This window comes from Xiphophorus couchianus, chromosome 20 (genome assembly GCF_001444195.1).
Source record: "Xiphophorus couchianus chromosome 20, X_couchianus-1.0, whole genome shotgun sequence".
NCBI lineage: Eukaryota > Metazoa > Chordata > Actinopteri > Cyprinodontiformes > Poeciliidae > Xiphophorus > Xiphophorus couchianus.
In genome coordinates, this window is record NC_040247.1 from 2,230,315 (window position 1) to 2,257,587 (window position 27,273).

A 27,273-nucleotide genomic window follows, 5' to 3' on the forward strand; every position below is an offset into this window, starting at 1 on the left:
ATAACATTTAGGCCTAAAGCTTGTGTTCACTATGAAGTGCAGGGTTGTTGGGTTTTTTTTTTGGGGGGGGGGGGGTTGCATCATGGCTAATAAAGCTACAATTTTGTCTCCTCTGTCTAGATCACCTGATTCCACATGTTTGCTGTCCCAGAAACAGACCTGCAGTTTCCACATCGTTTCCATTTTAAGGCAATTGGTGGAACAGCTTTGGTTTAATGCTCTGTTTCATGAAGCAGCTGTCATTACGCCTGCTCGTTTGTCCGAGATCTCCATGGAACTGGCCCAAAATGTTTAAGTACAGGCTTAAATTTAATGTGGAAAACTTTAACCTGGAAGTAATTACCAGTGTGTGGAAGTGGAACAAAGAGACACATGACAACATCACCTTCATTTTCTGAAGACAAATTTTTTATTAAGAAATAAAAAAAAAAAAGTTTTACAGTTCTGTAAAACCTGCTCAAACACAATTTTTTAGCTTACAAGTTGGCGATAGAAACAAAAATAAAACCATTCAAATTCTTTTAAAAAAATGTTTTCTTTTCTTTACCAAGAATAAAAAAAAAACATTTTCCCGTGTACATTCTCTCAGAGGAAGGGCTGGTGTGTGGTGTAATGCAAGAGCAGGGATTTATAAATGAGACCATGATCAGTCGGTTCTGTTGACAGAGGAAGGACTTTCAGAGTCAGAAAAGGTTTTATATTTTCAGTCATTGGGCTCCATCTCAGATGTTGCCAGGCAACAGACTCAGTTTATTAGCTGATTAATCCCTGCAGAACCCAAACGTTACATGTTGGTCAAACGTTGCCTCTGAATGACAGAGTTCATTTTCTGAGGATATGTTGGACTCGCGTACAAAATGTAAGTTGAATCTGAAATTATTCTCTATTATTATTTAAACCATTTTCTAATTAGTTTAACAGAATTTGTAGATAAACTTTTAAGAAAAAAAAGAGCACCCACTTTTGATATGGTATATTTTTTGGATGGATTTACATTTTGCAGCCTTTAAAAAGCACCACAAGTTATTCCACCACAGAAACCCCAATTTACTGCTAAACAGTTTGATGTTGCAGATATCACTGATGTTTGTCAAAAAATGTTTAAAAAACTTTGGTTGTGGCATTTTGGTGAGCTGCCAATTTTTTATTATTTAATGAATGACAGTGGGATTTGTGGCAGTGTTGCTGTCTCAAAAACAATAAAATTACAAAATATGTTACAGTATTTTCAGTGTATTCCAAACAAACATTTGATTTTTTAAAGCAGTGGTTTTAATGGGTTTGTTTCTACATTCTAATTTCTACTGATTCTGAAATTTTCAGTTTTGTTTTCATGAAAAGTTAAAAGCAAAAAATAAACTAACACTTTCGACAAAGTATTGCACATAATGAATGTGAGCCGAGTTTGGATCGATACTTTGTGCAATGTCACTCCAGCTTTAAGATTTGAATATTTTTGGACCAGAAAAGGCAAAAGTGACATACGATCACAAATAAATCAAGAGAAACTGATGAAATCAAAAAAGGAGCAGCAAAAAAATACATTTAAACATAGATTCTTTTTTTATGATAAAAAATAAATCTTCAGAAAACTTTAAATTCACCTGCAGGTGACTTTCACATTTTAACATTCGGCGGTAAAAACATGTGCATCACTAATGCTTTAGTTCTGTTCCAAACTCATTATTTCTGAGAGAAAAAAAAAACAAATCAGTAAGCTTAGCTCAACGGAAAGTTTACTCGGGTTAACTGACAGCAGGAGTGAAAAAGGCTGATGGGTTGGTACAAACTGTGAATATACACTGAGAGGCAGAATAAACCTATAAATGACTGCATTAGTTAATAATCTGGTCAATAAATCCCTGACAAAAGAAGGACCTTAGCACCTGGAAAAAGCTTTAACTTTGAAGTCGTTACTGGTGACTTTATGTTTTTCCAATTAAGCAGCTAGGGCTGTCTCTAAATATATGTTAAAAAAAAAAAAGAATACACACATTAAAAAAGTTGAATTGTTTCCATAAGCATTGTGGTTTTTAAATCTAAAAGAAGTTATTCAGTGGACAAATTGAAGATTTTAAGATAATCTGTAAATGAGGAAAGTTTTTTTTTTTTTTTTTCTTTGTTGTGCAATGATCCTTCAGAGGAACCAAGAACCAGATCTGTACAAACGTTAATGAATACACTGAAGCTTTGTATGTGCGTTTAAAAGGAAGCTGAGCTGTAGAAAGACGTTATATAGGAAAGGCTGTATGAAAATAGATGTCACCTGTGGATTTGGTTCAGCAAAACCCTTTAATGATACAAACTACAGTAAGAAGAAGAGGAAAAACGCGGCTCTGGCTGCTATGCCACCTCTACTGGGAGGTTTTTGGTCAAATACATGCAATTCCTGGGTACTGCAAAACTTCCCACCTCAATGGTTTTCACCTCTGAGTACCCTGAAGAATTGAGCATTTTATTTTTGGCCTCATCATTTCAAGTGCAAAAAACATCTCTCACATCATTTCAGTGTATCTTTACCTTTGATTGTGTATAAAATAGGCAGTTAAGAAGTGACTTTTGATTCTCTATGTGCCAATCTGAGCAAATATCCTTTAAAGCACATTAGAAAGACAAGTTTTGATTGCTACGACTGCAGCTCTTTGTTCCCAACTGATAGTAAAATGTTTTTGAAGCAAATTAAAGCAGACAAGAGCTTTAAAGGGTAAGTCCTGAGCAGATGGTCGCTGGTGAGACGCACGAAAACCCCTTTGTCACATATTAAATCCAACAACTACCTCTTACCTAGTCTGTTGTTAACAGCTCACGTTATAAGCATTATGGCCCCATGTTACTATTAAAAAAAAAATCACGTGCAATTTTTATATCAGAACTGTTAAAAATCAGCCAGAATTGAGGTCTTGTTTTCGTATCGCAGGGCACACTTTTAACATAATTTCAACAAATCCATAAATTTTAAAAAGTCTTCAAATGAGAAAAACTTGATGTTCGCAAATCACATTTTATGCCTCTACAACTCGATCCTCCTGATGTTCCTGATGATTAAACATCTTTAGGAACTCAGATCAAGTTAACTTTTAATTTGAGCACTTAAAAAAACTCGAGTAAGGCTCCAAAGGTTAACGCAGAAAACGAGGCTTGAATATTATTTTTTTAGAAACTTTTCACAAAGCAGGAGTTTCACAAATATCAAATTTGGAACATAGATTAGATTCTAACTTTGAATAGTTTAGAGAAAATTAAGAGCAAATTCTTCCGTTTTTATTTTCTATGAAAAAAATTCCTTTTGGGCGTCTTTTGTTTGTCTCTGTCAGTGTTGTTCAGGGTTCCCAAAATGATGCATTATGGGTTTCTTCATTGCCAATTTGCCTACACAAAGTTTTGCCAAATGCAAATGGAAAGCTCGTGCAGCGTTATTCTCTGTTGTGTCACAGGATTTTGTTACACTCCCACTTTGGAGTGCTAATAAACACAACTGACTGGGTCACGTGATGTGAACTGGAGATGAGTCTTAGCTTTTGTCCTGCCTCAGGGACATGTGTCCAGATGTCTGAACCTTACAGAGGAAGAAAAGCTGCCCAGCTCTGAACTACAGGAGGAGTCGCTGCCAAATTTTCATTTTTGTCTGAACATCCAAGTGGTCATGAAGAAACTGGCCCATAACATGAAAACATTTGGGCGAAAAATCATTAAGTTGTAATTTGTTTGTGTCGCACTAACACAACCGGAAAAAGGTGGCCCAAGAAATATGTGATGACAACTGAGCTATAAAGGCTGCCACTGTAAATATGTGATTTGTATAACAGCTTAGTATTTTCACCAATTGAAAGAAGTGTTCCTCCTTCTATGTAAAACTACAGCAATTCAATAGTGAATACCCATAATAATAATAATATTAATAATAAAAGAATCTAAACACTAACAGAGGAAAAAACTAACAATAATAATAATAATGTAACTTCCTCTGCAGAAAAAAAAATAAAATAAATTCAATCCAAAACTTTAAGCCAAGAGTGCCTACTGCAGTAACTTACATGTAAACTGGTCTAGGACACAGAAAGATAAAGAGATAGATATAGATAGACTGATAGCTACTACTGTACAGTACGCCACAGACAACACACTCAAGGGTTTGAACTCCACACTTCAAATCCGGTTGGATGCTTCTCTGACTTTGCAGGATGAAATTATCCTGACGCCGAAATGAAAGCAAGGGAATATTTCAGTTTCAGATTTCTGTGTGATCCGAATTTCCCACCGTTTTTGTCTTCATTTGCTGTGATGCACATTATTATCAAATTGCATCATAATTTATAGAATATTTTAGCATCAGCAGTGAATTGAATGCATTTCCTTTAACGGCTGCACAAATCTAAGACATAACTTTGATCTTTTTCGGGAGCAACAGCTGATTATCTGTAAACATCAGTGATGAAACAAGCGACCAGCTTATGATCAGTGCTGAAATGCCGCACCGCGACTCACATGGGAACTATTAATGGACAAACAAAGAACTTAAGAAACAGTTTGGAATTGTAATAATCATCTTTCCTCAACTGCAAACAGCTTTTGAAGCATTCCTAAAAGATTTGAAATGTGAGCTTCTTTTCTTTTTTTCCTTAAAACCCTCATCAGTCCACCAGAAAGACACAGACAGACAGATAGCTAGCTAGCTTTAGAAGCGTTTCAGAGGACAGGAGAGGAGAAGAGAGCGTTCTCATGGAGAGCCTCCTCCTCACCCCTTTACATCATGGTTTCCACTATGGTGTGGGTGGGGGCCTTCATCATTAGCCCCTTGTTTCCATTGGGGTCCAGTGGGCAGGTGAGCTCGTTGGGGACACGGTGGTCCGCGGGGCGGGAGCTGGCCCCTCCACGCGCCGGAGCCGCCACGGCCTTGATCCTCTGCAGGCCAGAAGGGAGGACACAAGGCATGAACAGATGTCAAAGAACAAAAAGATAAAGCAAAGAGAGGGAAAAAGGCAAATAGGGCAATAATTCAAAGATAAAATACTAAATCAGTTGGAAAGAAAAAAGATGTAAAGACATGGGAGAGAGGAAAAAAACTATAAGAAAAGCTTTAAGCTACATTTAGGAAGAATTAGGTGACTTATTTGGTTTTCCTGATATCTTGCCTTGTTTTTATGAACTGATTTCCTGTTCAATCATTATGACCAGTTGACAACAATCAGCGACATTAGTTTGCAGAATCAGAAATAAATTGTCATTGTAGAATCGAGCTGAAAGCTTCTCACAGTTTAAGACCCATTCAACAGAAAACTTCAAATTAAACACAAACATAGCAATTTATCCACATTCCAGGCCAGGGACGTGAACACTTTGAGTTTTGAAAGAGATTCCACTAGATTGAAGTCTTTACTGCCATTTCCTTCTCATCCTAACAATGTTTGTGTCACAAGGAAAACTTTGAGCCTTGTTGTTCAATGCAGCTGTCGGCTCTCTGCAGTTAAACTCCTCAGATATGATCTGAATGGTTATTTTTCCCTCCCTGTCATTTGGTCTGTAGAGTTGTTGCTTTTGGATCAGTTTGATTAAATAAATCACAACTAAGACACAGAAAAATACAAGATCAGAATGATTATGCAAAGCAACACACACTGCTCAATTAAATAAACTAGTAAATATAAACAAATCTGTGCAAAACATATTTATAAATATATATAAAATAGCTTTGGCTCAAATTACTAAGAAATTCAAGTTATTTTAGGAGATAGAAATTGATTCTTGAAGCAAATTTAGCTCTGAACAGTTTGATTTTCTCATAAGAATTTGTTTCTGATCCTCCAAACTGAGATCAGTGACTATTCCCCAAGGCCGACGTTTATTCAGGGAAATCTGAATAAATCTACTGAGTATCTGATGTTGACTGCTAGCTGCGCGTTTCGCCCACCTCGATGAGGGGCCCATCAGACCGAATGATCTTGATGACGACCACCATGGGGATGCAGATCATGGAGGTCAAGGCCAGAGTCCAGCCTATTCCAATGGCCCAGTCAGGATACTGGTACATCTTGTTGTACGTCAATGGCTTGTATTTGACCAAAGAGAAGATAAAGCAGCCCTGTGGTGGAAAAGGAACACATTTAAATCAAAATTTTTATGGTTTTATATTCAGATATTTGTTCAAAAAACCGTCATGAACTTATGGAGAGGTTTTCTTTGATCAGTAGAAAGTCCTTACCATGCACAGTAAAGGAGTGACAACAGTCCAGCTCCATTTCATCCAAGGATTTGGTCTGTAGCCAATCATGTCCTCAATTGCATCATAAAAATTATCAGCGCCTGCAAAATCAACAGTGTGTGGTTCACAGCAGTAAAAGACAAAGCAGCTTTATTTTTCTTTTTATGCCTGTAAATTAATATTTCTACTCAAGGAAGTGAATAATGAGCTTCAGTACTGTTGGGATTAATTATACTCACCATAAACCCAGGCAACAGCTATACATTCAAAGAATGCCACCCACAGAAGGCACACACCGCTCGCTGCATAGTAGTCAAACAGCTGGAAAACATACATGCCACCCTGCAGAGAGACATCGCTTTAGTTTCATTTTTAACATTTTAAAGCAAAAAAAAAAAAACCTGGCTCCAACTGCACACAAACATTTTTGGAGGAAGTTGTTCCAGGCAACATTAGAGAACATTAACATGTAAACAACAAGAAAGCAGCTTAAATCTGAGCAGATGACGTGTTTGAACAGGAGTGATTGTACATGACCCCGGTGTCCTCCTGCGTGTCTACAATATTAAAAATGGACCCCAATCCTGGGAATCCTAAAGCTGAATCAGGCCATGGCAGCCATAAAAAGAAGTTGTCATGGGAACAACAAAAGGAGAAACAGAGGGAATGAGGCGGTACAGTGAAAGTCTGCATGAAAAGAGCGGAAGGATGGGAGCGAGGTATTATTGGTCTGAAATGGAGCGGACATGAATGAAGAACAGATGAGTGAAGGTGGAGAGGATCTTCTCAACAATCCTCAAAAAAAATCATACGTAAAGTCAAATTATCAGTTTCTGTACCATTACACCTCAAACTGAATCTAGAAAATAGAAAAATAGACACCGGTGGTGACCTGACGCCATGGCAACATCCACAGGTCAATAATAAAGGCACTAAAACCTCTCTGCAAACATTTCAATAAGATCACATTAATCTCAAGTGGTTCAAACCAGTGATTGATTTTGATTAAAACTAAGTGATTAAACAAAAATGTTTAATCAGGAAACATTGATCTGGTGAAGAGCAAACTGTAACCATAAAGCATAAAGCAGAACAAATGTGTCTTATTGTCTCAGATCAGCAGGAAACAAAACCAAAGGATTCTGATTGAAATGCTCAGCAACAAGATGAGTAAAATTAAATATGCTGGAACGATTTTCACAGTTTTGATTAAACATTCTGGTACACAAAAATCTGCATCTAAATTGCATACTTGTGCATATCCTGTCAATATTTACTCCGATTTAGAATGCATGTTCATAGCTCATACAGGAAGTTAGGGAGATGGTTGAATATTAAAAAAACAAAACTAGAGCATGAAAACAGGAAGAAACAATTATGACAAAAGTACTGGATTTGAAAAAAAAGTACAGAATGACTTAAAGAGTCCAGGGGATTAATGAGAAAACAGGAGATATAAAAATAGAATGAGGAGGAAGCAAGGGGTTTTGGAAAATCTAAATTGGGTTTGTAACTATTAATACCATTGGATGGAAAGGAAGTTCTCATGACTTGACACTAAAAGTCATGAGAACTCCCCCTCCCTCCGCCATCTTCTCTCACAGGGTTCAAACTAATATCGGTACAAACGCTCTGGTTCCAACTACATGAACCCTGAAAAGAGGTCAAAAGCTGCTGTCAAACAAAGCAACCATTTTTAATGCTTAACCTTTTTCAACCTCTTCATGCTGTCGTCGCTATTACCTTGGTCACCATGGTAAGTCCAAACAGGTAGCTGATGCAGCAGATGATAGCGATGAAGACCTCTCTGCAGTAACCCTTCCTTAGGAAGGACGGATACAGATCCACCAGTGATGTGATCTGCCCTTCCACCTCCACAAACTGCAAGACAACAAAACGGATGGAAAATCAGATTTACCACAGAGTATCCAGGAATTTAAACCAACTTCACTTTTCTTTCCTGAGTTGAGTTGCATTACTTTAAGTGCCATCTACTGTTGTAAGTTGGATTTGAAAATGCACACTTTACTTGGTATGCTTTGGTTTTGTTGCATGCAATTTATTGTTTTATATAAAAGACACTGTACAGAAAAATAAATGACTACAATTCACCTTACTGAAAGGTTGTTTTGGAAAGATTTTTAAAAATCTCCTCCCTGAGGTACTGCTGCCATCTGAAGAAATGCACCACTTCCCACCAAAAACAACCAATCAAAGCCAGGAGGAGGGGCTTTGTGCTGTCAATCAGGCTTATGTACTCTCTGCTCAAAGTGCCTAATCGACACTGATATTTTATATTTTGTGGTAAACGAGTTGTAGTGTAGCAGAGAGCAAGGTGGAGGGGTTGAGTACAAGAATGATTGACAACACTAAGACCCTCCTCCTGTCTCTGATTGGTTGTTTCTAACTGAGTGGTGCATTTCTGCAGTTAGTACTGGGAACACTGGGAGAAGACAGAGGTCTTATCTGTCTTAAATTATACGGTCGCAACACAATAAATGTAACATATATGTAAAAACATATTTTTTATAAAACTTACACACTGCAGCTTTAAATGTCTAAAACTGAAAAATAAATAGATTTCTGTCTTGGTAACTCTGGAGGAGCTGCAGGCACCAAGAGCTCAGGTTGGATCATTTAATTACAGCACAGCTAATAGCAGAAAAAGAAAAGAAAAGCTAAAAGCCACATTCACAGTTTGCTACAAACTGATGTTGGGAGCCCAGCAAAGAAGGTAGCAAAACATATTCTGGTTAGATCAGCTACATTTGCTGCAAATAAATTACACACACATTGATTTCATCTTCTACTGTGTGACACATTTTCACATGTAAAGCTTTTTAGAAAAAAATAAAACCTGTATTAGTTTGTTTGTTTATCTGCTGACCTGACTGTCGAGGCCAAGCAGCAGCAGCATAATGAAGAAGAGGATTGCCCAGAGTGTAGGAAAAGGCATCATGGTAACAGCCTTGGGGTAGGCAATGAATGCCAGGCCTGGACCTGCAGAAGAGCAGGAAGAGGAGACAGAAGGGGGTGGGGAGGAGCGACATTAGAATCATATGATAATCTCATCTGATCTGCATCACTGTGGGGGGAGAAAAATGCCCCCAGACAACCGACGCAGAGCAGGAAGTGAAGAGTTAATCAATGTCTGACTACAGCACGCAGATCAAGTTTACATGTAAAGAATATTTGGATAAAGATTCATAAAAAAATTATTATCTAAAGCACATCTTTACTTACCTCTCGCTTGCAGAGCGTTAAGACACTAACTGTACACACTCAACACATGACACAATTTCATTTCACTTACAAGCACATAATTAATGGCACCTTATATTACAATAAAACACACAAGTATAGTTAAAAGCAATTAAATACATTTATGTTTATAACAGTATCTCTGTGGAAGTAAGTCAGTTAGAAGAGAGATGTTACAGGATGCATGTAAAGTATGTTACCATAATTTAAAAAGGAAGGACCACTGTAAACACTGCTTTGATTGAAGTTGAATAAGCCCCAAATGCTTCAAAAAAAGCAAATCAAGCACATGAAGGTGTGTCCGATACATTCTGTTTATCCATGCACACGTTCCTCAAGCCATTTTGAATCCCCAACTGAAATACAGTTGACCATTTCAACGGGGAATGCAAAAGGACTATTGCAAAACAGCAGCAGATGTAAAACTTGTGGTCAGATAAAAAGCGAATGCTTTTTTTAAATGATTTATTTTTATGAGGTCGAATTTAAATGATGCTACATTGGGAACTGTAAAACAAAAGTCAAGGAACAAGGAAGCAGCCATAACAGCAAACAGCATTGCAGCTGATAGTAGAGTGTATCAATAGGTTCCATTTTGTAGCAAATTATGACAAGGCATCCAACCAAACACCACGTTGACTCAAAAAGGTTAAACCAACTCCCAGCCCCAGAGGGAAAACAAACCTTGAGAAAATTGACCAAATCAAAAGTAACTGAGTTCATGTTGATTACACTGATATCATGAGTTGACTGTGCAGAATATTAAGAAGCCTTTCTTTTCTTTTTATCCCATTGTTAAGTCATTTGAAGCTGTGGCGTGTGCCAAGCCATTGCACAGTTAAAGTCACACTAAGGAGCAAGAGCATTCCTTCTCTTATTTAGCTTTAAATGTATGTTCAGCCCAAACTGCTGCAGTTAAAGCAAACTTACAGATTTTTTTCAGAAAACTTCCCTTTGCTTTCCTTTCCAAACATAAAATTCTGTGAAAATGTATTTAGTTGTCTATTTTATCTTGCTCCTTATAAGAATCCTGACAAATTCTCAGTTTAACACTGAGCATCATGTTAGCTTGCAGCGCTTTGCTTCCTTGAGCTTCTCTGACCAACACCTCACAGACTATCAGCCCACTCGCCAAATAACACAGAGATTGGACAATTCTGCAAACCCCCCTATTAGGTGGACTTTACAGAATTGTGCAATGTTTGCATCGACTGGGCTGCCAGCATATACTGTTGACCTAGAAAGCAATACTAAGCTATATTGACTTATTATGAAATTTGCTGATCTTGGGGCTTTAGATAAGGTGTGGTTCACAAAACCTGTTGATGAAGGAAATGGCTTTCTCTAAAATAATAAACCTTTACATCAATCAATTGACTTCAAACAGCATGCCACCAAGTCTTATTCAAATAACTGGAGTGAAAAGCAATTCAGCGAAAAGAGCAGAACCAGTCTTTGCAAACAAGTTCTTAGAAAACAGTCTTCCATCTCCATTGGCGTTTTAACCATTTTGACGTTGGGTGTGTTTACAGTATAAGTCATTAATCATCATGGTTCTGCTCTTGTTTTTAAAAGTAGGGATAAATGAAATCCTTGTGTGATTCTGTCAAAAAGTGAAACCAAACATCCACAGTAACCTGGGCTCCTTTAATGGTCAGGCTTAGTGTTAGGTCGCATACGGTGAAAAAACATGACAGAAATCTGTGGAAATCTCCATGGTACTTAAGGCTGTAGAAAACTGACAAAGCAGGCCACCCTACAACAGCTTGAGTCATAGATGTAACCTCCAACAACAAATGCCTCTCAGTATAATGAAAGCCAACGCTAAGGCACCCTCAGCTGGGTGGCTGTAAATAAGGAACATCTCAGAACCAAAACTCAAATCTTTAAGCCGTCACACGGACATAAGATGTGCCGTAAAGTATCGCACAGCAGCTTTTCCTTAACTCTCTAAAAAACTTCTTTATAAAAACATAAAGCACGACTCCCTCTGCCTTGCGCCAGCTTGCCTTATTTAAATGAGCGCGTACAAACCGACCAAATAGGTTCCTATCTCCTAAAATCTGCTTTTGTCAAGAAGTGTTTGATTGCGGAAGCTTCCATATTCCGATGCCGTCATTTGTGTTTTAATCAGGGAATCCATGATGTTTCTAAATTGTCACTCAAGTTCGAAAATGAACGTAGAGGCTAATTCTCTTTTGGGTTTCGTTGCTGTTTTTCTTTTGAAATTACTGTTATTTAATTTATTAACCAGGAAGCAGCGCCCACCATCACTGCCGCCTTTACAAAACCCTCGTACCTGACTCTGCCACCTCAGCAATGTCCACCCCTTGCTCTTGTGCCATGAAGCCCAGGACGGAAAATATTGCGAAGCCAGACACAAAACTGGTACCACTGTTGAGGGCTCCCAGCAGCAAACAGTCCCTATGTCACACATATGTCATGAGGAGGATTTGTTAATGAACACACAAGGATCCCTTCACCCCCCACACCCACTCTCTCCCCTACCACACCACACCCAGCCCGCCCCCTGAAAACTGACGCCTCACCTGTAGCAGTTGTATTTGTACTTGTTGTAGCTCCCCAAGGACGTCATGGCGCCCAAACAGATGGCATAGGAGAAGAAGATCTGAGTGCCGGCATCAATCCACACCTGCCAAGTAGGGAGAGAGCAACAGAGAGGCTGAGGCCTGCTGATGACGTCTGGGTTATGGAAAGCTAAACGTTTAGCATAGTTTGAAACCTTTGCTAGTGGTCTGTGCTTAGCTTTTATCTGCCAAGATTATCAATTCCCTTTATAACATAAGAGGACAGTGGAAAAAAACCTGGAACATGGCACTGCACAACTGATGTCATTATGACTGCAATATTCATATCATGAGGAAGTGCTTTGCCTGCAATAATTCTGGGTAATTATGTAACTACCATACATCCAGGATCTGTATGACTGTCATCTATTTGGCAATCCTGGTTGTTCAATCCAGCAGAAAAGTTCAAGTTCTAGAATAGGCAAAGAAGTGATAAGGTGGTGAAGTCCTAAAGCTTTGTTTATTCATCACAAACTATATTATTATTGCAATATTTAGCACTCCGTCCAGGTTTTTGTGATTCTGCAATTGTGGAAATTCATGCAACATCAACAGATTCCTGCATTTTTCATATTAATGCATAATAGTGAGTTTACCGTTTTTTTACCTGCACCAATAACACTTGTATGTATGAGAATTTGTTTTATAGTCATATTAATAATTTCGCAGTACTTTTTCTGTGTATTCTGGCAGCCAAGAAACGTTTTGTTGCCAAATTCACTGTCACATCTTTGTGCAAAGACAATAAAGTCAGTCCAAGTCTATTGTAAATTTTCCACAAAAATGGTCAAAAACATCTGGCCTGGTCACTGCAGGACTTTTAAAACCAGGACTGCATTATTATACACCGATTATAGGATCTTTCACATACAGTTAGTGAGTTGTGAAAACTTTATCTGTATAAAGTTTCCGGGAACCTGCTTTTTTTTAAGTCTTTTTTTTTTTTTTTACTTCTTCGCTTGATATAGAAAAAAAAAATCCTGGTGTCTAAATTTCTTTCCAGGAATTTCAAACACCATCAGATGATCTTAAAGTTCATGTCCAAGCAAATCCTTTCACTAGAAGAAGGAAATATTTCTGTAATAGGAGCTCAGTGAAGAGGCTCTGAGGATCATGCAACAAAGGAGGGAACCTACCTCTGGGTCTTTGAGGCGTTCAAGGTCAGGATACAGGTAGAACTTGATGCCTTCAGAAGCACCTGGCAGAGTCACGCCGCGGATCAACAGGACGATAAGCATGACAAACGGGAACGTGGCGGTGATGTAGACCACCTGAGGTAGAACACACACACACACACACGCCCACACACACACACAACATGAATGCTGCATTCATCTCTGAGCTCCAGTTTCAAAATGGTCATGATTTTGACTATTCCCTAAATTGTCTGCTCATATTCTTAATGAAGCCATCACAGGTACTGAAATAAAAACAATTACTGTACTTTTTCTGAAACAGACTTTTTACGGTCATTTTAAAAATGTACTTCCTGAATTCCTCCTGAATGAAAAGTTAAAGTTTTATAATATTTCTTAAATTCAAACATATTCATAATCTGGAGATTTTGAAACACTTGTATCCACTGGTTTCACAGTTCCTTCTCTGATAAATAGTTTGCAGTGCAACCTGGGAAAATTACTGAAAGTTTCCAACAGTGCAACAACACAAGGTTCCTTAAATTCTTGGTGGCCTGTTGTCTGGGTGAAAGTTGCTGGTTTGTTTCTTTGCATATTTTCCATCTTGTTTTTATCCCTTGTAGAGGGACTTTTGGATGTTTGATAAGGAAACACAAAAAATCAAAAACAACCACAAAGCTGTTCTTTATACATGACATTTTTTTCATATTCTTCGTTTCATTTGAAAAAGGGTTTTGTAAATGAGAGAACTTAATTTCCCTTTGTTGTAAATACAGACTTAAGGCGCACAGTGTCACTTTCTGCTTTGTGGAAAGTTTTGACCCAACTTTGTTTTATAAGAGTTGTTTTTCACAAACTTAAACAACTAGAAAAATATATTGGACCAATCATTCAAGAATGCTGAAGCCATAAAGTGGAGTCCTTCATTTACCGCCTCTCCTCTTGTCTTGTGAAAACTTGTGTTTATGGCAGCAATATAATGCAGAGCCTCACTTTCCTGCATCATGAATTGTTGTGCGCATCTATTGACAGCTTCAGTAAATGTGGGAAAAGTTATTGTGGCTTCAGTTTGCAAAGAGAATCAGACCTAATGTGTTCCCTAATGTTCCCTAATGTCAGACCAGGAAGAAAAAGAAATAGCAATTTCACACCACATCTTTGTTTTTAGTATCAACATTTTGAGAAATAGAATCTCAGTTGAATTTAAATAACTGAATATTATTATTTATTTCACTCTGATTTACCTTTCCAGTGGATTTCACACCCTTCCAGATACAAAAGAAGCAGATGACCCAGACGAGGAGTAAACACAGGGCCAAGTCCCATTTAACGGGGCCGATCTCCTCGATGCCGCTGCTGATACCCAGCACATTGTGTCTGCAAAACAAAATAATAATCCATACTTATCCGTACTTCTAAAGCTTTGCTAGAGATCACACCAATAATGAGCGATTCACATGAGGATACAACGGACATGAAAGCTGTGTGTGGGTATAGAAGTGAGCAGGTGCGAGGGATTTTATGTAACTTACTCCCAAAACTCTGTGACGGGGGAGGTAAAGTTGGAGGCGTTGGCAGCAACCCAGATGGTTTTGTTCTTGCGGTAGGTGTCCTCAATGCATTGATCTGTATTCCAGGGCTGATTGCATTTGGCCCAGGGCAACTCTGGCTGGAAACACTGAAAGGTAATTTTAAAAAACAGAAGGTCTGTTAGAGCATGTATTTAGACAGATTAAATTCCCGTACAACTTTTAGAATAAAAGGGAATTTAAGTTTTATATCCCCACCTGGAACAAGTAGTAGAGACCCCAGGCGAGGATGACGATGTAATAGATATTCAGGAGGGATACAATCACAATGGAAGCGTAGCCAATACCTGCAAAAGAAAAAGGATTCAAATTTAAAAACTAAACAATAGTGAAGAACATGTTGGTTACAGACATGTTGGAGGCAACTGGATGAGTCCATTTTGGTTTTAACAATTAACTTTGAAGGCCATGAAATCATCTCAGAGCTCAGGATGAAACCTAGATCCTGTCAGTTAAGGAACTATTTTACGCTACATTTTGTGCAACAAGATGTTCACTATTGGACTGTAGCTAGAAACCAAGTTGTGAGTAATTAAATTTAAAAAAAAACCTCCTTGTCTACACAGGAACATTCAAAAAGTAAATGTACTGCCTCTCCAATAAGTATTTAAATTCATAAAAACGTCTGTTTCATGGAAGTTTTTAACAATAAATCTGGTTTCTTTCAACTTGTAGGCAAATGCTTAATGGATGCCAGAACTCCCATTCAGACAATGAACATTCAGCTCTGAATCCATGGTAATCCTTTTTTAATACTGAAAAGTGTTTGTCCAACTCATCTACACAAGATAATCCTGTACTCTATTCAGAGAACATACTGTGACCAAGCAGAAATGTCCAAACCCAATCCCTGTCTTTGGTCTGTTTCTACAGTTTGACCCATGCAGACACTGATAACAGACTAATAAGTGACTTGGAGGGCAGCTGTGAAGGCCTGACCCCCTTTCAGGTCTAATCACATCCAAAGGTGAGAGAAGAGTCACAAACATGAGGGCTGATATGCCAGATGACATGTCTGCTCATAAAATAATTAGCAAGTAGAGAATAAAGGAAAGAAATCCAGACAGTGCATAACATTAAATCATGATGATCAACTCCTCCAGTGTCTGACTGGGAGATTAAATTGCAGCTTCAAAATTATCTTCAAAAATGCTTACTTTAAAAGATAATGTGCTGTCGAAACTCAGATTGCAAACTTGGCAGGTAAATAAGATTTGCAGTTTTGATTAAAAAAGTTTTTTAAATGAAGATATGACCTTTGAACAGGGAACCAGAACCTGGTTTGGTCACCAAACCAATTTCTTTCACAAATATCATCCTGGACTGCATATTTGAGCTGATTCAAGGTCCAACCAGTATCATTGTTGTTTTTAACCTTGAGTGACATAAAATCTATATTTCCAAGAACAGTCAGATAAGTTTCATTGTGTCACTAGTGGCCTTGACACCAAGATAGGTGTAACCACATGATCTCGGCAAGTGTTTTGTTTTGAAGTATTCTCAACTTAAGGAGGAAACGTAATCCTCCTGGAGTGACAGCAGGTGCAGGAACTCTGATCACAATGGATTAGAATTTGGAGTAGAGTTCACACAATGACCGCAGTCACAGTAAGTCCTCATAAGGACATTAAAACAAGCTTTGTATGTGCTCAGGCACAGCCGACAGCAGCCACTCATCCAAATTAATGTCCTTCAACGTCACCGGCCATCTGTGAGCGCAAGTGTGTGTGTGTGTGTGTGTGAGAGAGAGAGAGAGAATAGAAAAGCTTGAATTATGAAACAACATTCTCACCCTTGTCTGCCATTTGTGTGTCTTTATATGTATATGAATGCGAGAACTACTTTGCCAACAAATCATGTCCTTTTAATCACTTGACCAATTAGTAGCTGTAACATCCTCACGTCTCTAAACACACACACACACACACACACACACCCCTATATACTCAGATCACATGGGACAGTGCTGATCAAACAAACAGATGTGTCCTCCTCCATGATGTCATTTCTTCAGCTCTTTGGAGGGATGACCTTGCCTGACCTCACTCAGTTTATCTACATATGCAGTCAACTCATTTTTTTGACTGTTGAAGGTTTCGTCGAGTAAATAATCTGAAGATTTGTCACAACAGGTAAAGAAGCTAAAGATGTCATCATTACTAGCATCTTCCTGTCAGTACATGCATGTTGGAGTCTGTGGATAGAAGGAGGAACTTGCAACATTATCTGATGATGAGTTATGTATTTGAGCAGCTGCTGAGAATCCCATGGCCTCATTTCTCATCAGCTATCTGGTCAATTTTTTAGTTTTGTCCCAGTTTCATCTGACTTTTTAGAATGAAATGCGATCAAAAAACAGAGGACCAGCTGTTTGTTTTGTACAAAATGTTTTAGTTTCTGCAAGAGTTTAATAATTAACTAAAGGCAACGCTGGCTCCCATCTAGAGTCTCGCTGTATTTTTGAGCGTCTTCATATTCTTTCTTCTTCATCAGTGGTTCTGCAGGTTCTTTGGGTTTGTATAGTTTTAGCTCATTTTGTTGTTGTTTGATGAGTCAGTTCATCTTGACCTATGAATGTTTTGAGGCATCAAAAGGCTCTTTGTTACCAGAGGTCCGTCTCTAAAACACATTTTGTTGTCATCTGGATGTGTGTTAAGTTTTTACTCATTATCTTCTATTGTAGCAGATATATTTGTCCTGGTGTTTTTTCTCTTTGTACGGTTCGTTCCTCCTACCCATAAATGTCTCAGACTTACTGCCCCCCCTCGTCTGGTTCTGCTGGATATCTTCCATAAAAGGGGACTTCTTATTCTGCCACTGCTCCAGAAATGCATGCAGGGCAGGAGATTGACTTGAGGAGAATGCTTTCTTATGATACAACCTGGGTTTTCTAGGTTAAATTATTAACTATACCTACTCACGACTGAGAAACCAGAACTGCTTTTTAACCAGGTTGACTTTAAATCATGTGTTGTTATTATAAATTACCCTGACATGGTTTATGTCTGAACCTGTGTTTTGTTACCCTTACCTATAAAATTTTAATCTTTCTATTTCTGTTCTGTCTTAATATTTTTCATCTTATCAATAACTGATATCAGGATGTTATTTATCCATGTCATCTCACCCAGCTGCTGTCTCGTATGGATGTTGGCTAAGAAACAAAAAACAACATCTACATTGGCTTGGTTGTTTTATTTCATGCTTTATGATCCCTTTTTTAACTCCAGCTGTCAACGATCATGAATCTACAGTTGCACATTAGAAACAAATTTATACTTCCACAAAATGTCGATTTTTATTATTGTAATTCATTTTTACCATGCTGTACACGTTTTGTGTTCATCTCATATATTTTTCTTAACCTTTAATTGTTTTTTCTCAATCTGATTCATTCCGTTTTGCTCTGTCTGGCTGCCTTTGTGTCGCTCCTTCTCCCATCTTTATCAATCCATCTGTCAGCGGCTCAGATCCCACCACCACCCTGCTCTTTTCTTCCAAGCCCTCTCTGATGTGTTGCTGTGCTGTTACCATAGAGATGTGTAACTCAGGACACTGTGCATACCGTCTTGTGTCTGAGGGTGTGTGTTGAGTCAACCACACGATAATGTGTTAGAATGTGAAGATAAAATGGCAATTGCATATGTGAGAGTGAAGTAAAATACGTTAATCTTATTTGGCTGGTAGTGAGAGGAGCTGGTCGGGAAGCAAGGGCCAAGAAGGAAGAAAATACTATTGAACATGGGCACTGAAAATGGAGGAGAGGGGGATAAAGGCAGAGAAAAGAAATGCTTAAAGTCGACTTGATCAAATAATATCACAAGACTTCTCAGAGCCATTAGATGAGCTTTCTGGGAAGATAAAAAAGAAAGACAAGGTGAGATGTGGAGAAGGTTAAAGCACTGAACAGGCCCAGTGTGTAGGTGTATCAGCGCAGCCCTGGTTGTTGCCTGGTGACGGCTGCTGGGCAAAGTCTCAGCGCTCTTATTGGAGGAGAATCTGGTGTGACTCAGCCATTCCTCTGTCAAAAACAGCAGAGGTGTGGAAAAAAACCTGAATCTTAAATAAGAGAGACTTGGTGATAGGGGAATTGCTTCAAGAAAAATCTGATAATAAAAGGGCGGGGCAGGTGGAGCAGTGGACAAATGTCTACTTCCCCACCTGCAAACAAAACAAAAGAAATAATTAAAATTAAAAAACAAATCAAAGAATCTAAACTGTATTTATTAATTAAACATAAAAAGGGAATTGCTTTTCATCCTTTGTGGTGCAGCGATCATCAAATTCCTGAGTGGCCGCTGCTGAGGATAAAAACAATGGCTCACATGCTTTTGGATTGAAGATGTTAAACCGAGTAAACATGAGAATCAGTTACCTGTCGCAAAGCTAAAGTCCAAAACTGTGCATATTTATGTGTAAATGCAGTTACATAAACCAGTTATAAAATATGCAGCGGTGTTTAAACATCAACCTCATAACATAACTGTACTATAATAAAATAGATTTCGGTTCTTACTGCACCACTGCCCTGCTTTCCATTTTAATATAAAGTGACTATTAGAGAGACTTTCCAAAGGTTTTCCCATAATGCATCCCTTCTCAAGCATGTTATCACATCTGAAATCTTCCTATGAAATTCTCTTCACTCAATAATGATGTTGTGATGCTGTTGTTAGCAAATGCTTCAAATGTATTTTATTTCTCACTTTTTTTGCTCTTCTTATTAGGAATGATTCTGATCCGATTCTTCTTTGTGCTTTTAAATTCTGCGACTGGAGCCGACACAAACCACACGCTGAAGGTCTGCCCGTCGATATATGAGTCAAACGATGGGGGTTATGACTACTTCCTCTGGTGAGTCAGGGGCATGACCGAGGTCGACTGACTTCTGCCTCCCATTTTAAATCCCATTTCAAAGTGCTAGAATCAAAGGCACTCCTGCTATTTTCTGATTGAATTATGATGAAGTTTCAGGCACATCAGAAGCACATGGTCATGTAGTACAGCAGGTTTGAATGATTTCTGAAAAGGTCATGTGGAGACACTCAGGAGAAACTTAAGTTTTTATGGCACTGCAGTCTAGCCAGCAACTAATTAACAGATGGATGCTAATGCTAACTTGTGTTTAAATGCTTCAAAGAAGGGAAGACATGACTGTAAAACTAGGAAGGCTTAAAATGTGCCCAACATGTAAAAGTTTCAATCTGACATCAGTGGGGGAAATTATAAGGAGTTTTCATTTGTCAAAATAAAAAAATTGCCTTCTACACAGGAAGGGTTTGAGGCGTTCGAACTTCCTGGTGTACAGGTTTTGTTTTCACTCAAATTTACCATTTTAACAACTGAATTTTAATAACAAGCTACATACCAGTAAAAATGGGACAAAGCTTCTCCCAGCAGGTGATGCCGCCCTCGGAGGTGAACTGACCAAGGGCAACCTCCAGGAAGAAGACTGGCAGACCTCCGCCAAACAGGAAAATGAAGTAGGGGATGAGAAACGCACCTGGAAATGGGAGACAAAACAAAACCCAAACAGATAAAGTAAAAGAAAAGTAGTTAACAAAATGATTTTTCAAATCATTTGATGCTTACCTCCACCATTCTTATAGCAGAGGTAAGGGAAACGCCAAACATTCCCTAAACCTACAAATCCGCCGGCCACAGACAGGACAAAGTCCAACTTGCTGGCCCACTTCTCCCGCTGGGGGTGTTTGCCCTCCGCCTCGTCTTCAGGCCGAGTCCCCGGGCTTTTTCCAGGAGACGGCTTCAAAGTGTCCTTATGGAAGTCTTTCAGACACTGAAGTTTCTCTTTTTGTGCCATTCTGTGGATAGAAAATGCAGAAATGTACGCATAACTTCATATTAAAATCATTTTAAAAAATTGGTAGAGAAAACATTATTCAGGAAATGTTGCTTAAATATTTATCCAAGTAACATTACATAAACACTCTGGATGCCCAGAGTGCCACAAACTGCGACGGACTGCAAAATCAATCCACATAACCTGGTAAATTACCAGCAGAGAAACTCAAATCTAAGAGTTTCTCTGTTGTTTGGTGTCTTTGTGACAGACAGCAGTGAAACATTTAATTCCTTCCTTCAAAGTCTGGACACTGATTAAAATAACCTGGAGAAAAAACTGGAATTGAATCGTTTAAAAAAAACGAGTTATATTTTCAAAAAGCCTGGATCCCAGATGTTTAATTATTATTTTACTCTTTATACCAGCACTCAGCAGCTACAGATAAACATCTGTGGAGAAGTTATGCTGCTCGACTTCATCGTCTGTTTTGGAAACATGTGAAGCAGGTGCAAACCAACTTGTAACAATGTCATTAGCTAACCACAAATCCACATTCTATCACTGACACCGTTCTTCATGTAAATTTAATAAGACTTCATTTGTAATATATATTGACTGTCATTTCTGTTTGTTTAAATATGCCAGAAGTGATCTTTTGCTAATTATACTTTAGTGTAAGGCTAAAAGTTAAACAGTTACCAGAGAGATATTTTTACCAATGAGAAGAAACCTAAACTTATTGAACCACTTTACTTCCTCCTTCTGTACTTCCTCATTTGCTCTGAGAAAAATGTAGAAACAGAAGAACAATGTAATCATGATCAGCAACTACAGCTGTAAATTTCCACCCAATGATGACAGTGAAGGAGAAAAAGAAAGTCAGGAAAGAGACACATGCTTAACAGTCAGCACATGTCTCCAACTGTGGGAAATGTCACATCCTTATCTTTATTCATCGGCCCAACTGCTGCTGCACGCTCACCTTTACTATCCATTTCTCATTCATTCTCTAGATCTGACTTAATGATAAGACCACATTTCAGAGAAAACCCCAACAGCTTTGTACTATTTGTGTCTAAAAATGCTCATTTGTACATGATGTATGAAACTGGTGAATATTTTGAATAGATTAAACCCTACAGACTCTTTTCTTATTCTCTCCCACAGCAAACTTATTTTGTCACAGTTGAATGTCGCCCTTCGATTGGACCACGTGCGCCCAGGCACGTGCTAAACACTTCCTGCTTTAAGAAATACTACCTCCATTATGTTTGAGGCAAACCAATACTGGTAAACCAATTTATGCAATTTTAGAATTGCATAAATTGCCATTTTTGCATTTGGACAAAACAAATTCTGTAATATTTAACACAGTTCTGTGAAAACATCACATTTCCATTAAATTACAACTGATTCCAGTTGTAACTTAAAGTATCTAAGCTTGTCAAACCAGAACAGAATTATTTCACACTGTTTACAGATTTATGAAATGATTTATGAATTGCTAAATCCTCTGTTTGTTTTAGTATTTTTGTAGTATTTTAATCTTATAGCAATGAAGACAGCATCTTCATTTTTAATACTACCTCAAAGCAAAAGGGACATTTCACATCATTTTAAAGGATTCTGAACTGTAATTTACCTTCTGTAGTTTAAAGTCTAACAAATTAAAACTAAACTGGACGATTCTCTGATTAATAGTGGTTTACTAATGAATTAATGTTTTAGTCATTTACTCCTGTTTTACAGGTCACCACAAGCCCAGTTAACAACCATTTGCCAATTTAGCAGCTTTTCAGACTAAATCAGACCAGATTTTCACGGATCATTCTGTAAAATGCCAGTTCTGCGTTTCCTGTGCTGAAGATTCAACCAGCTCTTATTTTACTTGGACTGTTCTTTATCATGGCGCTCAGCTGAGAGCTCAAGTCATTCACCAGGACCAGGATATTAATTGCCCTCTGCTCTGTGTTTGGGGTTTTTCTTAGATCAAACTGGACCAAGAGTCTGGATTTGATTAGGACCATTTCAGAACCCAGCCACAAACACTTATTTCTCAGCCAGATGACTTGCATAACTCACTCTCCTATTTTAAGAGCATGTACCTTTTCAGTGAACTGGCCACCGATTGCGTCCACTCATCCATCACCAGCTTCCCCTCCCCCACTCTGCCCCACATTGAATGCATTCATCTGCCTTCTCTTCCCATTTCTCATGATGTTGTTTTCATGACATGTCACTTTTGTGCATTTTGTTTCATTGTTGCAAATGGACCATTTAGGATTTTAAACTAATTGGGCTTACAGGCTGTTATTTGAGTCACTCAATTCCAGTCTTCAGTGAGACAGATGTGCAAATTTGGAGCCAAGGGAAAAAAAAAAAAAGTGACATTTTGGAGAAAATGAGCCAAACTAATTCACCAGATGGACACAAAAATTTCAAGGATTCTTCCAGTGGATCGCTCTGAAATCAGCTCACTTTGCATCCCCACTTTCTGCAGCTTCAGTCTGCAGTCTGAAGCACCACAAACTTAGCCTTGTTTCATAAAATATTCATTTTACAGCAACTGAAAGTGTAACAGGAAAAAAAGGAAATTACAGAGATAATCCTGTGAATCAGACAGAACTGGGTAATAGTAAAGGAATGCAAGAATTTCTGGGGGAGGGGCATTTCTGCTTCAGCTGCTAGGAAGCACAAAAGGTGACATGTTGAATGGAGAATGACAAAATGATATTAATTTGACTGAAAAATGAGAGCAGCCGTTTGTCAAATGTAATTTGAATGCATCACGCTGTAAATGATTAAGCAAGTATTAAAAAAAGACACTAACAGGAAGTAATGCCATAACATCACTGAGTTTTAGTCAGCTCACATCATGGTAGTCTGGGAAAGGTGGCATGGAAACGCGGCACATCGTTTAAAGATTGCAGGTTGATACGCTTTGCATAAGTCATGCAAATAAACTTTAAACTGAGGGAAATGATCTGGTCTGCATGCATGTGAAGATTAACTGGATGCAGTAATCTTCAGAGTTTAAGAATATGGTTGTGCTGACTAACATAAACTACGAACAGAAAACTCTCTGACATAATGTTAAATTCTAAAATAAAACTTTTTATCTAAAATGTTTGAATTTGGTTTCTTAAAACTGAATGTTTTTCTTTAACTACACCACTGACTCCTCCAAAAAGTGGAGCTATTTGAACTTTCTGCTCCCTGTGAACATGTTCCACTCCTACATATAATGGAAAAAGATTAAAAATAGACTTTAAAACATGTCTTAGCAGATCATATCATAATAATGTGTTTTGGAAACTAATTTTAAGGTTGGTACAAAGTTATTCATCATTTTAAAAAAACATTTCCGGCAACCAATGATGAAATATTTTTGCTCTTTAGCTGCTAAGTCTTGTGGTGAATGTTGAAGATGATGTGCTAAATGCATCCCATAGCTGAGGCCAAAGTGGCATTATTGCAAGTACAGTGATGCAATCATAGATAATAATATCTTATCTTTTCATTTTCTAATAATGCACTAGAAAGAAAACTACACAGGATGGAAATGATGCATCTTGTTTTTTTCCCCCCTTTTGCTGTGATGTTTTCGACAGAGTTTCAAATTCAGCACAAGACCAAATGAAAGCATCTTGTGTCTGATTCTGGCATTGTAGTTTTGTTTGGGGGGGAATTAAAAGTGGATACTCAGTTCAAATAGGAGCCAAGTACAAATATTGAATGATCAATAGTCAAAATCATAAGCTGTGATAATTTGCCAAAAGACATATTCCAAATATTTGTGAATTTAGTTGTGCTGCTGTTTTTGTTATGGCAACAAGATGAAAGATTCCCTGAGTGAATATACCGTAAGACAATTAGAACTTTATGTAGTGGGATGATAATAATAATAAAAAAATGTATTCACATAAAAATAAAACATTCAGTTCTGTCAGTTTCACTCATAAATTTAAATGCAATTAAGATGGTCTAATCAAAGCCCAAACCAGGAAGTAAATGGTGGTGGTGAGCTATACTACAAAAATATTTATTTAAATTTCAAACTATACATTTTCCTTATGAGAATAAATTACAATCAACTAATTTATTGATTAAAGACAAAAACTGAATACATGCAAGTATCAGCCACAGGGGGGTGCTGGTTCGTCGGACTCACCATGTCACCATTGTTTGCCCTCCATCATGCTCAGGAATGATAACATGAAAGTAACCGATATTAGTTCTAATAACATTATGCTGAGTTTTAATTGGCATCTTTACTGCCAAGTAAAACATCATATTTCAAAGCCCAAAACACGCAGATAGAATCATACAAGACTAATGGGGCAGCTCTAATTTGAGAGCCGGAGTGGGTCAGTGGTTCATGTCAGTTAATATGTACAGCAGCAGTCAAGAGGGAGCCTAATGTGAAGCGAAGGACGCAGGGGGATAAAAGCTTCAAGAACAGATGATGCAAATTAACTCGGTGGCGTTTCTCTTCATGGGGTCGGTGTAAATTCACAGAGTCGCTCTCAGTTGTCTTTTAAAGAGACAAGAACGGAGTCACATTTATAGCTTAAGATTTCACTAACACACCCTCTTTCCACAAACCTCAGGTTACACACTTAATGAATCATTTAACAGCAAACAAGTCCTTCATTAATACAGAAGCTTTCAGCTCCAGTTTGGCAAACAGGAATACTCAGAGGCTACAAAACCTCTATATGTTTCCTCATGGTCAATTTAGCCCAGACTCATTAGATTTCAATCTTTAAACACAATTTTTTCTTGAAAGAATCAACAATGACCAAAACCCAAAGGATTCTAGGATCCCTGTAGTGTCTTTAATCATGAGACATTAAGGAATATCAGAGGGTTATTTGTATCTCTACTGAGGACTGGAATATATTCATGATTTGTGACATCCTTCAGATGAGATCCAGGGTTAAAGCAAGGAGATTAAAAGTTAAATGAAAAACTGAAAACATTAATCAGTGTGATGCTCAGAGCGATCTCATCCTGAGTGTCGCATAAAAGTGTGACAAATAATCCAAATGAATAAATAAATGAATAAATTAAAACCCTCCCTTAACGCGTTTGTGAGTCGATTATAACAAACTTAATACCATTTTATCAACCAAGTTCTGAAACAAGATGTCGTCAAAAGACTGGAGATTAACAAACCAACTTCAACAACCTGAGTCTGTCTGTCTGTTTTATCACAGTTTCCCATCAGTTTGCTGATTTAGCGGCTTTCTGTCATTCTGGGAAACAGAACTCAAAGGAAAGTCCTTCGCAGTTTTGAAATACCAGAAGCTGACCAACGGATACTTGCGATAAGCATCATTTAGCAGTTTGCGTTAGTTTAGCTTTGAAGCGCTCAAAATGTCCAAACTGATCCTAAAATGGAAACCAACTTGATGGGTTCTGATACCAACACGCAGACAGAACCTGTCAGTGAGGCGCTTCTGTTTCCCTCCATCACGTTCAGGCGTCAGGAAACAACCAGCAAAGTGAAAATAAACCCGAGTCTATACTTTTTTAAAGTCGTTTCAAACATTGGAGGCTCAAATACTCAGTTTAATATGAGGAATAAAAGCGACGCTGTGCGCAGAGAATGGAGTCTGTAAAGTTTAAATGAAAAATTATGTGACAAAAAGAGGAAATTAAAGAAAGCAGGAAGAGAGACAAAAGGTGGAGAGCAGGCGGTGAGGAGGGAGGCAGCGCTCGGTGCTCAGCGCGGCGGAGGAGCGTCTCCGCCTCCTGAGCGCAGCAGCGAGCGCAGCAGCGAGCGCCTCGCTTCCCCTTTTCACAACGGAACTCAAACACAGCAGCCCGACCGAGCAGCACCGTTTCGATCTGGGTTCGGATGTAAAGCGAGTCCAGATTAGAAAAAAACGCTTTTCATGAAATTGAGAAGAGCGAAATGTTGCGGCTGATAATTAACTTCATCTTTCCCAACAGATAAATATAGGCAGATTTTCGAAACAAAAGTTCGCAGCATTTAATGCAGAAATGAGGGGAAACATAAATCCACCGGTAAAACCTTCTTAAGCGCACGAAGCATTTCCAGAGAGAGAGAAAAGGAGATAGAGACACAGAGAGAAAGACAGAGACAGAGAGAGAGAGAGACAGTCAGAGAGAGAGAGACAGATCTCTCCACGCTTGACAAAGAAACATTCCCGCATCCACGCAGCTCCCGCACAAACACAACTAAACTGTGAAACTGCACATCACTGAGTCTATCTTTTACTGCAGCAGATAAACTTTTGCTGTTTTTCATCTTCTTAGTTTGCAAAGAAACAATTTTTCATTCATACACAAAAGAGTTGGAAATGCGTTTAAATTTAACACAAATCAAAAGAAAAAAATCCCTGAAAAACGCAGAAAAGCATCATGGTCATCCATCTCAGTTTCATTTTAAATGAGTGTAACACGGATGAATGTTTCTTTTTCTTTACCTGCTATGATGATGTGATGTTTTCTGTTATTTTGTCCTTTTAATGTCCTTTGCGCTCGGTCCCTTGTCCGGTTAGTCTTGTCCGTGTCCTCCCGTGTCCGTGAGAGCGACTGAAGTGTGGACGCGTCTGAAGCTTATATTTTAGCCTATTTATAAGCTTCTCTTTCTGACCTTTGTCTCTTAAAACCGGGGGACCAGAGACATCAGCGGCAGTGGAAAATCACCGGCCTGCCTCCTCTGAGC

The 27,273-nt window shown here is 38.3% G+C and overlaps 1 protein-coding gene across 2 annotated transcripts; it reads right to left on the reverse strand.

Annotated features, from left to right (window-relative positions):
- Nucleotides 1-386: 386 nt before the first annotated feature.
- LOC114136241 (sodium- and chloride-dependent taurine transporter-like) lies at nt 387-27,273 on the reverse strand. 2 transcript variants are annotated; one of them, XM_028004106.1, is made up of 15 exons: nt 27,032-27,273; nt 20,366-20,595; nt 20,142-20,276; nt 14,972-15,060; nt 14,717-14,862; nt 14,429-14,561; nt 13,185-13,319; nt 12,010-12,113; nt 11,760-11,884; nt 9,087-9,199; nt 7,943-8,080; nt 6,439-6,541; nt 6,200-6,300; nt 5,909-6,079; nt 4,744-4,902 (listed from the first exon to the last, which is right to left on the reverse strand). In XM_028004106.1, the coding sequence occupies exons 2-15, from the start codon at nt 20,592-20,594 to the stop codon at nt 4,744-4,746; spliced, it is 1,881 nt and encodes a 626-aa protein (XP_027859907.1). In that variant the 5' UTR covers nt 20,595; nt 27,032-27,273. The 2 variants fall into 2 exon arrangements, with proteins under 2 accessions (XP_027859908.1, XP_027859907.1); XM_028004107.1 differs by lacking the exon at nt 27,032-27,273 and having other exon boundaries at nt 387-4,902; nt 20,366-20,594.

What these genes read in the sequence shown, in the direction of transcription:
- LOC114136241 (XM_028004107.1), bottom strand. Translation starts at nt 20,594, where the DNA reads ATGGCACAAAAAGAGAAACTTCAGTGTCTGAAAGACTTCCATAAGGAC. An exon ending in CCCGTCACAGAGTTTTGGGA is followed by an intron (nt 14,562 to 14,716) that starts GTAAGTTACATA and finishes TTTGTTTTGCAG; the next exon opens with ACACAATGTGCTGGGTATCA. An exon ending in GACTTACCATGGTGACCAAG is followed by an intron (nt 6,542 to 7,942) that starts GTAATAGCGACG and finishes GTCTCTCTGCAG; the next exon opens with GGTGGCATGTATGTTTTCCA.